Raw genomic sequence first — 12589 nt, forward strand, 5'->3', positions numbered from 1 at the left:
TGCAGATTTTTTTCAAACCTTTATTCGGTTGTCCCTGTCCCACACTGTCATTAAGTTTCATGTCCTCGGACATCTGACGGCGCAGCATCCCTTTCTGCCCCCTCAAAGCACTCTAGGCCGACAGCTGGAGGTGAATCATTCCACAAATCGCTTGTTTGTAAATCCGGTTTTATGTGTTTTATGTATGTTGTCTCCATGACACTGGGAAAGATAATGTGACACTTGGAAGGCACAAGCATAGTTCTGCTTTATTGTTTGGCAGAAAAGAATCAGATCCAGTGTTTAGCTTATTTACATTTGCATACGATAAGGCAGATGCTCTGCGTTCCTGTGAGGTATTTCTGTATTTTATAATTAATTTTTGTTTTTAAGTTCTGCCATGTTAATGTTCCGCTGTAATTGGTAGACCTTGGCTAAGGAGTTGGATAAAGGGAACCCGTGTTATGTAAGTTTGCCTCTCTTCTTTCTTGTGACATTTATCAACACGGCAGGGTCAGTGTCAGTCCGCTGTTCTTTTCTATATAACAGTTTGTCAAGGTGGGAAAAATTTATAGAATATTTGGATCTGACTTACTTTCTAAAAGTTTCGCTTTCCCCTTTGCGTACAGACAACACATCAGATAAGTTGAACTGAGAAAACCTTAATACACAATGTGATTTCATATAAATAATTCTGCATCGACACTCAAACGCGACAACATCCATTTAAATAACAGTTCACGAGAAATTTTAAATACGAGATTAAATAAAGGACAAAACACGGGGAACATGTGGACATAAACTCGGTGAAAACGCAGATTTGAAAGTAGAGTACTCTTCTCCCTGTCTGAGAGCAGGTCTGTGCCACCATGCTGATGGATTAGATCACATTTGGTCTGTAATTGAACTCTGTGTTGGTGTCACACACAGCAAACAAAGATCCAATCCCAATGAGTTTCAGGACCTTCACAGCATTAACTTAGGCACTAGCTGCCCGGAGAAAGTCTTTCCTGGGTAGTGACAGAGCTGCACATTAAGGTCTAAGGATACCACACTGAGAAAATGAGAGCATATAATAATAATAATGATAATTATTTTCTGCAAATCAAATCAGCAATATCCCAACATTCCTTTCAGAAAAGCTACCACCAATAAACCATGTTCTAAACACAAAGGCAATAAACTGCATCCTCCTTGGACCCTTCTGTGCCTCGCTGTTTTCCCACCATTGCATCATTTTTAACTGTCTGCATAAAGATGCTTTGTGAAATATTCAATGCTAACGCATCACAATTATTTCTTTCTATTCCTTGGCATTGTCTCTTAATTATCTGTGCGGTTCAACTGGCAGCTAATTTTGGATGAGCAGATTGAGGCTGGTTTTGACCCGCTTTTCTCGTTGGCGCCTGTTGCAGAACCAGACTCGGACCACCTCCTTCTCCAGATGGAGGCCTTTGGCAATCCGGGCTATTTCCTGAGAGGACGGCTTACTCTTTTCCACAAAGCTGTGCTCGAGAGCCTCCTTGGCTCCCAGGCTACAAAAGAGGAAGGAGGAGACAAGGAGAGGAAATAAACTCTGCACGGACTGATCATCATCACTCCTCAACAATGTTCTCCTCCAATCATACCTTATGGTTGTTCTCCTTTTCCGCTTCCGCTCGTTCATTCCTAGTTTGTCATTATTCAGGGCTGTGGGGGAAAAGCAGAGTATTTGTTGTCACTCGGTCTCAGCGCCTGAACGCCGCAAAGGTTTCGATTTCAACCTCCTCCCCTCGGGGATTCCAATACATCCAATTATGATAAAATAAACTGTTAAATCCTTTATGTTGTTTCCTAGAATGGGCTTATCAGTCAAATCTTGGATACAGTACAGGAGACAAGCAGCCCTGTTTACCTTCAGGGGTCATTTCCACTCCTTCGAAACCGAGCAGTGGAATAAATACTCCTGCTGCAGGGGACCTCGGTTTGGATGGAAATGAATTTAAGGCGAGAGTCTTTCCAAACGGCGTCAAATATGACATATACGAAAGGGTGTTGGCTTCGCTTGAAATCATTTAGAATGATGAGTATTCAGAGAGTGCGATCTCAGTTTGCCCGCTTTATGACAAGAGCGTCTGTCCCACATTTTCACACAAATATACATTTTATTTCTTAAAGCGCAGGATTGATTTTTATATCACCTTCATTTGGCAATGCTTTTGGTGATTTCGTTGTCTGGGTTGGACTTGAAGACGGAGGCCTGAAGGGCTGAAACCTGGAGTACCTGGATGGTCAGACCAGTGACCAGTTCACCTGCACTCAAGTAAGTTTAAAATATTTATTCAACCCCTGTTCCGACCTTTAACAGCCGTAGAATGTGATGCTGATGGTTTAACGCAGTGTCATTTTTTGGTCGCCAGTCAATAATGCACGTCGGTAAGGAGCGGCGCTCCTGCCGGTCGATGTGATGTAAAACAATGAGCTGAGAGACTTTTAATGATTTTCAGGTCAGCTTCTTGGCTGTCAAGGACCGCTTCCAAGGAGCGCCGCTTTTCAGAGTTTCCCAGTATGTCGGTAAGGTGAACGTTCTCTAAAAACACACTGCAAAACGTGTTCTTTTACGACCGACGTTTATCCCCGGAAGTCACGTGTCAAGTTCGGATCAGATCCGTTCAGCCACACGCCGCGACTCACCGCCGGCGAGCTCGGCCTCGTCCAGCCACTTTGCCAGGATGGCCTTCAGTTTGCAGGCGTTCTTGAAACTCAGCTGCAGGTTCTCGAAGCGGCAGATGGTGGTCTGACTGAACTCCGAGCCGTGAACGGCGGCGAGAGCCTCGCCCACGTTAGTCTGGGTGTAGCCTGGTGGAGGGCACACACACCTTGTCAGACACGCTGCCATTCATTAGGATCATTGTCAAGTAAAGAATCTCACCGAGCTTGATCCGCCGTATTTTAAAGTCGTTGGCAAACATCTCCAGCTCTCGTATCTGAGGGGAATCCATGGCGGGGGCATCCTCCAGTTCCCTCATGCCTTTCCTCTGGCCGTCGCTTTTCATCTGGCCCATGGCGGGACCTCCGGGGGCCTCATCGCTCAGCAAAAGGGCAGAGGGCAGCGAGGAGAAGCCGTGGCTCAGAGCGCACGAACTGCTGCTCAGACCGGGATCCGGGAACTTGTACAAACAAGGAGTGAGAGACCCTGAGGAGGTCCAGAAAAAACATATCAGTTGACTTTGCAAAGACTGTTATTATTAGTATTATTATCATTTGTTTGTTGGGAAACACATTCAGTGTCATTGATTTGATATTTACCCTTACTCCGACCTCCTTTCTAATCTTATTCTCCCCGTCGAGAACAGTCATGCAGTCTTATCTATCCGTGGTAACCCCCGGTTACAATCACCAAACATCGGGCGGCGGTGGTGGTGGGCAAACCCTCCGCCGCTGTGTGCCTCTGACAAATAAACGATGGAAGAAGAAAAAAAAAATGCTACGCGGACTTTCCGGCCAAAGACCCCATTGAGAGCGAACCAGCCCGGAGTAGATGAAATGCCTTTTAAGGCGTTACAGAGGACGAACTCTGTACATGAATTACAGGGGATTTAAATTTCAAAAGAAAATATCAAGGCGGTGATTTACTGAGATACTGTTAAAACCATTAAACCATGTTCAATACAGAAATGTTTCTTGTTGCCAATTTTCCACGTTTGCAAGTGTTAAAATACTATATTTCTTCATATCTTGAAGTTTCTCCAGCCAGAAGAAATACTGCATAATCTTTTTAAAAACAGTAATTAATCATGGTTATCATTAATTATATCCAATTTGTGCCTCGACGGATATTCTGCTTTAATATGAGCAACGGATTAAATCGTAGAACTCGTTTTTGTCATCCGTGAGCCGTCTACATGTGAAAATCAAGAAAAGCAAAGGTATTTAAAAATGCATGTATTTTGATTTTTCTCAAAGGTTACCAGATGATCCCGCTCTTCTCAGAGGCGGTTACCCTGACGGTACAACACTGCCCCTTTGTGGTTGTGAGGCTGCACGGCAGGTCATTCCCCCTCTGCTATCAGCCAATCAAATATCTTTGCTTTATTTGTGATTATCATTGAGGTTATTACGGGAACGTTAAAGACTCCCAAACTGAATTTCCCTTTCAGCCTTGAATTCAAGTTGCCTGAAGTGAACTGAAAGGACTGGAGTCACGTATTTAATTGAGACTAAATCACATTAAGATCAATATGTGGTTATTTTGTTATAAAACATTCAACAGGACAGGTGTTGAATGCAATCCAACCGATCGACGCGTATCTATTTTCCTGACCGTCTTCGGCGGAGCCGAAATGGTGAGTTTGAATCGTTCGTTATTTCCCTTTATACAATCGGTGCCGCCGCCTCGCATTTTTCTCCCAGCGTCTGAAAGGACCGTAGGACACCTGGGTTTTTTTTCTGTTCTGTCTATCCTCGACCTGTCTGACAGCACCGGAGGCCCCTGACAGGAGGTGTATGGACCCAAATATATAAGACGAGGTCAAGGGAGAGGTTTGACTTTGTGTTATTTTACCGCACAGCGAGACATACGGGCATCCATTATCTCCTTCGCAATAAGAATAATTTTATTTCATGCCATTAAATTGCATTTTCACACCCAATGTACTTGGCCTTGACTTGTATTCTATTATACAAAATGGATTTTTTTTTACATTTAATTTCTCGCGGGTCGGGGGATTCACAGTTTTAACCATAATCGGGTTATTTTCGTGATTTAGCTATTAGAGATCCACCTCTTCACCCATATTTCCCCCCTGTTTCATTTTCATATTTATCATCAAATTGCTGGTTTTATTCTTTGCAAATCCATAAGCTCTATGACACATTTATCATTTAATACCATATTATGTATGTTATTACGTTTACTTGTTTTCACTTTGATAATTTGGTGGTTAATTTCTCATATCATAAAATGCTGCTAGTTAACTAGGATTAATGGAGAAGAGAAGAAATTATTGTTATTCATTTGATTTGAAAAGCAGTGGGATAAAGAGCCTCAGCGCAAAACTGCGTTTCACTGTGAGAATAATTTAAAACTGCATTAAAGAAACCCAAACCTAACTTTGAATTCACGCCCTGCATTACGATGGATTTTTTATTCTTGTGGAAGGAGACGATCCGTGGTCACTTTCAGGTGTTTCTTTCACTCAATCACAAACAACCATCCACTCTGTCACTAAACAGCATATCCAGACATGCAGCCATTTAGCTTAGCATTCACACAGTATAAAGAGACATGCGACCTCCCATTCACCCGTTTCATTCAATTATCCCGCTGAAAGGATGGAAGATGTTTCTCCAGTTTACCGTTGATTAACGGCTGCACAGCTGATTGAAGTTATAACCAACCTTCCCACTGATATTTTATCCTTTTTTAGCTGTAGCCAGCCAGCTGCATGCCTCAGCCATGTACTTTGATATTCAATACTTGCTATGTTTCCTGTACCAGTTCCCTCTCTGCTTGGTTCAAGTGAAAAGATTTTAGTTTGGGGGCGAGGAGGCCACAGGCCCGGTGTCTCGGAAGCTGCCTCTTTCTTTCCAGACCGCAGGGTTCTGGCCTCCAGCGGTGTCCGGGGCCACTTCCTCTGGCGGCGGATTGCAGGTGTCAGAGCGAACCCGCTGAGCTTTGTGCTGTTTGATCGCAGGTCTCTTGGACAGACGCTTTGAAGGTTTGACGTACAGCAACATATTCTTCTCTTTTTTTTTTTCTTATTTATTTCCTCAGTGGGAGTTGCCTCTGCAATGTGGTCAATTCCAATTATTACATGAGGTGGGAAAACAAGGGTTTTTCGCCGTTATTCCCTTTTAGAAGACGGCCTCACTGTCGTCCCAACTTCCAGTCCCATTAGCCTTGAATATTTAATCGTATATTCCATTAGGATTCACAGGTTCCCAGGGTGCAGGGCTTGATCTTCTGCAGTGTCTCGCCATTCATTCGCACGTGTCATGCCCCAACACCGCTCACTATTTTTATCCTTGTTGGTGTCATTCCGTTCGCATCCTGTTTCCCACTCCATTTTTATGATTGCTATTGTCACTGTTTCTGTTTCTATCCTTGTTTTTGTCGTTTTGGTTAACTATTCTCACCCTTGCTGTTGTTTTTTTTTCATTCTGTTTATTTTCATCTTTGTCATTATTGTTGTTGTATTGGTTGTCTATTCTCACCCTTGCTGTTGTTTTTTTATTTTTTTTCATTCTCCTTATTTTCATCCTTGTCGTTGTTGTTGCTGTTGTTGTATTGGTTGTCTATTGTCACCCTTGCTATTGTTTTTTTCATTCTGTTTATTTTCATCCTTGTCGTCGTTGTATTGGTTGTCTGTTCCCAACCTTGCTGTTGTTTTTTTTTCATTCTGTTTATTCTTATCCTTGTCATTGTTGTTCATTTGGGTGTCTATTCTCACCCTTGCTGTCGTTTTTTTTCATTCTGCTGTCTATTTTTATCCTTGTGGTTCATTTTGCTGTCCATTTTTTGTGGATGTCTTTTCCTATCCTTTAATTATCTCTTATATTTTACTTATATTTATTGATAAGCTGATTGTTGCGCTGCTGTGACAAAAGAATTTGTCCCATGGGGATTATTAAAGTATTATCTTCATTATTTATATTTTATAAACATTAAAGCTATTATTGCCTCATTTCAACTTTTAGCATGGAACTGTTAGCATTACCGGTATTAATAGTGCGAGATCTTTTGTGCTTCTCCCTCCCAGCCCTCGTAACACATCTGCCTCGATGGCGCCGTCCCGCTCTGTCTCTCCTCCTGGTCGAGGCAGAGGGCCGCCTGCATCTGTCTGGGATCCGTCCAACGTTCCTTCTCCAGTAAAGGTGCTTGATCATGGGAGAAACGTTGGCTTTCGGCAAGTCATTTCTAAGTGTGGTTCAGACCTGCTCTGCATGGAAAGTATCGTCGGACAGCCGGGTTGTGGTTTGGCGCCATAGAAGTAAAATCTGTCTCGATCTGAAACCCGGCTTAAAAAGTCCTCAGCAAAGTCAGCACAACAAGATAACCATAGCCAGTAGCCTGAGAGGCAATTGTCTCTCTGCTGTCTACATCCCCGAGAGCAGGGAGAATTTATCTTTCGCAATTAAACCAGCTGTCTTTATTTTACTTCCCCAGGCCTGAGATATTTGGATTCCTTGTTTGTGTGTCCGAGCTCCGCAGCTCCAACCCGAAGCTCTGCGGAGACGAGCCACGCTTCACTGTCCTCCACCAAACTACCTGACTCAGGTTAGAACGACTCCTTCAAAATAGCCTCGGCCGTATTTTTACCCAAATGCGGGTAAAAGATGGAGATTGTGAGCATATCATGGATGTGCAAAGTTCAAAATTCCATTGTTCCAAGAAGGAGAGTTGGGCGAACGGCAGACGGCGGAATTTATTTTCAGAGATGAAAACGGATGGCTGATTTTCACCCTCCGATTTTGAGGGGTTTAAGCAGCTATCCTGGGTGGATTTGGGAGAGCAGGACTGCCTCTTGTAAGACAGTCTTGGGAATTTGAAGCTGGAGAGTTCCCATGCGAGAACATTTTCCGCTTACCATCTGCCTGAATGCCATATAACCAATATAACAATGAAGCTTCATGAGAAAGAAAATATCCTTATTGACTGAATTCACTCGATTTGCGAACTCCAACCTGCTAAGGCTCATCTGTTGATGCGATTCAAACCGGAAGCTCAGCTGCTCAGTCACTGCTCAGAACTGAAACAGCCGGCGGGTCTTTCAGTTCACGCCTAATTCAAATTATCGCACATCCGTTTGTTTTATACCATTTTCTCACGATATATAAATTAGCAGGTGGACGACACGAGCCGCTGCTGGCTGACACGAATTTATGTATTACTTTCAATCGGCCTTTGACTCTCCAAAAGCGGAGAGACCAGCTTTATTGAAGGCAAACGGCGGCACGGTGGCTGGCGTGTCATTTTAACCTCAAAGCGACTCGCCGCAGCCTTTGACGGCGTTGCTCAAAGACGCCCGGCTGCCATTCATGTGCTCAGGTCAGCGTTCTTGGGGTTTTCATTTTGGAGGCTGCGGTTCCATTTTAGAGATGCCCTTTCATGACCTCTTCCCCAAGCTGAGTGCTAATCGCCTCGCAACTCGGCTAAATTACGTGACTTCCGTTTGACCAAAACGTTTTTCTTTTCATCTCATGTAGTTTTTGCATTTTCCTCTCAGAGGGCCTTTGTGTCATCAGAGTACGCTCAAGGAAACGGCATACCTTTTGGTTATTTTTGTCCCTAAATGCGGTTTTACACGCTGCGCGTACAAGACTGACTCCCAGATTTACGGTCGCGCAAAGGCATCAAACGGCTGCGGCGAAAAGGGGAGTGAGTCAATGCAAGGCGTTGAACGTCAGTCCTCGAATTCCCCCCTGACACATCGGAGACATCCGTATGATTAGCCTTCCTCCATAACAAATGGGTTGCAGATTTGGCAAGTTAGTCTTCATGTCGAGTTCGATATCGTGAAAACAGGAGGATTTTTTTTGCCCCAAAATATAACTGGGAGGGCCTTGCGAAGGTACTGCTGTGGCTCCTCCAAGGTGAGACAATGTGTGGGGAAGAGGTCGCCGACTGGACCGCGGAAATGGATTTGGACGCCGCTGAATCCAGAGGAACCTCAGCTGTAAATATTCTGCCTGAGCGATAAACCCAAGTTTGGATGAACTGAACTTGAGTTACAGGGCAGCAAGAAGCACTGAGCCATCTTACCATGAGGAACTAGGCAATCTGGCTCTAATGGAGTGGGCATTGACCCAAATATCTGAGTGTGTGTCAAGCACTGGGTAAACACTTTGAGTGTGTGTGTGTGTGGGTGTGAATCGGCCGAGACTTCCAATACATCTAATTCTGACACAGATCCTTTTAACCTTCCCGTGGCTCTGCCCAGAGACACTGCCAAGCTCCGTCAAACATTCTTTGTCACCACGCAAGTGTTCACATTCAGCATTAACCAAAACTTAAGGTTCTCCTAAAGATCCTGGTCTCGATTCTAAATTCTGCAACAAAGTAAAAGATCTAGACTTTTTGGTTTCCAAGGTGGCACGACCTCCTTCTTAATCTGAGTGTATCGCATGCCGTTGCTGAATATTTTGTGTTAAGTGGAATGTATGTCGTCATTACCTTGCAATGGGTTGGTGGCGCTCACCATGTTTGGGGGCGGGACGCCACATGTCTGCAGGATGCGAGTCTGAGAAATGCTGGCGGAGAGCATCTCCTGAGCTACAGCGACAGAAAGAGAGAGAGGGAAGGGGAGGGGGGGCTTCATTATCACGGATCATGTATCGCCATCATTATTATCACATCTCCATAAACAATGATCTTTATTTGGTTGTCAATGTAAATATAACTGATGGGATTTACTAATAAGGTGTTTTCGCTTCAGTCAGTAATAAAGGACGGCATTCAATAACCAGTCACAGGTAATAAAACGACCTGATTATTCTGTCGCTTGGATAAAATGTTAATGTTTAAGAATGAATGCTGAAATTTAAATTTGAATGTAACTTGGAGAAATGCCTCATCTTGACTTTAACCTTGACAAGTCAAACCTGCTCTTAGAAATCAAAATGAATTCACAAAAAAAAAAAACTCCTTTTATCTTCCTTCTATTCTTCCCCTCGTGCAGTCCCTCATCTTGTCCCTCTCAGGCTGTTCAAATGTTTGTAAAAAAAAAAAAAATATGGTAAAATCCAACTCAGACCTTGAACAGGCCAAGAGAATAGAAGAATATGGAACAAACTCAAAAGGTATTGACATTAAAACTAAAAAGTAAAATGCGTTAAGAACTTTTTTTTTTTTCCTGCAATGTGATTTATCGTATGAATTGATTCATGCATTCATTCTTGATACTGCTTGTCCTGAGACGCTGGGTCATGTCGGGGGGGCACGTAACCATTCATTCGCAGCAACTGAGGTCTCCAATGAACCTCCATGGAGACGCCGCACAGAAAGGGCCCTGATGGGAATCCAAAGGGGGACCTACTGACCGCTGCGTCGCTGTGCCGCTCAAATGACATACATTTACAATTATTTATTACAACCCACCTGCCATGATGCCGTAAGTGGTCTGCTGGTTGCTGTAGTGACAGGGGGTGACGGGGTAATGCAGGCCCGGGGGACTGTTGCCGAGAACATTCCCCAGGGAGGTGGTGGAAAGGTGCATGTGGGAGCGCTTGGACGGCTGGCCCAGGGAAAGCCCAGATGACACTGATGGGAAGAATTGCAGATCGGACTTGAATTATTCCTCATGGATTCATTTTTATGAAGGTTAAAGGCGATCAACAAATATTCCCACCCACCCCCAAGACCTGGCCCGCGTCTGTATTCAGATGCATCGGTGTCTCTTCGCTGGAAAGTCGAGCGAACGTTCCCCTCCGCCCGATTGTGTTCAGACGGAAGCGGCGCTCCGTCCCGGCCACGCTCCCCGCTAATTACATCATGTTCATCGTCCATGCAGTTTGATATTCCTTCAAAGGGCAAACTAATACTGGGGCGGCAGAAGTGCCGAGCTGCACCTCCACGACGCCCGCGAGGCCCATTTCATCATGTATGAGGATTTGACTTGGCTTAACAAAAACTCACGTGACCGCCGTCAGCACAAAAATAACTATTAATTGGGGTCATGCTCTGCCGTGGTCTTTTTATTTCTTACTTCATTGTCAGTTGCTCACATTTCAGAAGAGGCGCTAAATTGTGGGACCGTCAAGAAACGCCTCGAATGAAGATTTTGGCAATTACAGTATGCCGGAACAATGAAGTCCATTATCATTTATTGTTATATATTATATTTTGTATCGGTAGCGATTTGAATAGACTTGCACGGCTGCTGCAGCTGCAGCTTGCTAATCCATCTCTGCAGGGAAAACCCGTGTGCTAAATCCAGCCGGACAATGCTCGCGCTTATGTTATCAGAATGTTTCAATGTCTGCTTTGCCGGTGTGCGTGTCCATAAGATGCCAGACGGTGTAATCGCAGCTCTAGACTTTGGGCGGCGCATTTACACAACGATGATTGTGCGATTGCCGAGGGCGTCGTCCAGGTCGTATCTCTCCATACAGCCGGGTCAAACCATCCGATCAGGTCATCTACATAATTTGGACCGGATATAACCGAACGGATTTGCAACCGGATTTGTTACCGCGCCCACTAATATGGATGCGGCCGCACAGATTCACCGATAGCAGCACAGGGAGTTGCTTCAACGCCTCTCCGACATGAGTCGATGCACCTCTCCTTCAGGAAACCCGCTGCATCTCTACATTTTTAAGGAACAGTGCAAGGCATCATAGAAATTTCATCCCTCGCCAATTACAAATCACTAAATAGTCACCGTTTCGGCTGGAAATCCGGTCATGTTCTAGGTGAATCAAATGCGCTCCAAAGTGCCTTTCACATGCTTTTAGATCAGTCAGCTAATTGATATAATCTTATACTTTCACCATACGGAGGGTGTTTTGGGGGTGTTTACCTGCAGAAACCATGCTGTGGGCATGAGAGGTGGCGGGCAGGCAGTCCCCTGCAGAGCTGTGGTGCATGAAGATTGGCAGAGGCGAGTCTCCCGCCAGAGGAGTGAAAGAATCAGCATTGAACGCCTGGGATGCCATTTGTCTGTGGCCTCCGGCGGCTGCTCCGGGTGAGGTTTGATGCGGTCCCTTTCTCCGGCGGGTCTTATCTCAGCCTCGCTCTCTCTGGAGAACGGTCTCGTCTCATTTGTTCTTCTCACCCATTGTACATCTATTGCTTAACTTGCCTTTTCTCCTTTTTTTCTTATCCTCTGCTGTCACTGTATTGCTAGAATTTTTCTTGATTTGTCTCGCCTTCTTGTCATCGCCGGGGTCTCCTCCGGGTCCGCGTGGTTGTTTTCTCACTGCCTCTGGTCTCCTCTCACTTCTTCCTCCATGTTTCTGTTCCCCCGTTAAAGCCCACGCAACCTCTTTTTTTTTCCCCTTAAAGACCGATATGCGGCAAAGACACGAGCGCTTATCGGCCGAGGCACTTGAAGATCACGGGACGACGAAATCAGGTCGGACAAACTTCGGTAAGGTTGTTTCTCACCTACTGAGAATTATCTCATGAGGGCCTCTGTTTGCGCATGTCGCTCTTTTTCCGCAGGTTTTCGAGAATCTGTCGGACCCTCAGTACTTTGCATCCTTGCCTACTGCAGGTATTTATACCTGCCCTACCTCCAGCTGACCACTCCTCACTCCGACAAGACCCCCCTCTTTCCCAGCAAGCTGCTCACCCCCAATCCACCAATCCCTTGCCGGTGCTGTTATTGTGTTTTCCTTACCTACCGTTTTTGTCATCCCATCTCCAAATCCAGGATTAGGGTACCGAGCGGCTGAGAAACCTGATCTCGTTCTCCTCTCGGCCTCTCGCCGGCTCTATCCCTCTCCCTGATTAGAGGGTCCTCTCCTGATGGCGGTGGGTGACGACAGTAAACACAATGAATCCTGACGGGAGCAAAAACTGATGAATCTGAATTGATTGTTGCCTGATTTTAAATGTTCAAGAAAAGTCAAGAATAATATTTAGAAAAAAAAACGAACAATATCATCCTACATATTATATCACATT

The 12589-nt window shown here is 44.8% G+C and overlaps 1 protein-coding gene across 1 annotated transcript; it reads right to left on the reverse strand.

Annotated features, from left to right (window-relative positions):
- Positions 1-229: 229 nt before the first annotated feature.
- On the reverse strand, positions 230-11616 carry pou1f1 (POU class 1 homeobox 1). The gene is made up of 7 exons (XM_086144631.1): positions 11481-11616; positions 10058-10219; positions 9134-9232; positions 2891-3154; positions 2653-2817; positions 1608-1668; positions 230-1514 (listed from the first exon to the last, which is right to left on the reverse strand). Exons 1-7 carry the CDS (start codon positions 11614-11616, stop codon positions 1331-1333), a joined length of 1071 nt encoding a protein of 356 aa, XP_086000757.1. The 3' UTR covers positions 230-1330.
- Between the last annotated feature and the right edge of the window lie 973 nt (positions 11617-12589).

Source organism: Fistularia commersonii, chromosome 4 (genome assembly GCF_037954325.1).
Source record: "Fistularia commersonii isolate RoL2024-O1a breed Wild chromosome 4, RoL_Fcom_v1.0, whole genome shotgun sequence".
Lineage (NCBI taxonomy): Eukaryota > Metazoa > Chordata > Actinopteri > Syngnathiformes > Fistulariidae > Fistularia > Fistularia commersonii.

Coding starts and splice junctions, on each gene's coding strand:
- pou1f1 (XM_086144631.1), bottom strand. CDS start 11,616: ATGGCATCCCAGGCGTTCAATGCTGATTCTTTCACTCCTCTGGCGGGA. Junction 10,220..11,480: donor CCACAGCATGGTTTCTGCAG/GTAAACACCCCC, acceptor TCTTCCCATCAG/TGTCATCTGGGCTTTCCCTG. Junction 1,515..1,607: donor AAAAGGAGAACAACCATAAG/GTATGATTGGAG, acceptor CCTCTTTTGTAG/CCTGGGAGCCAAGGAGGCTC.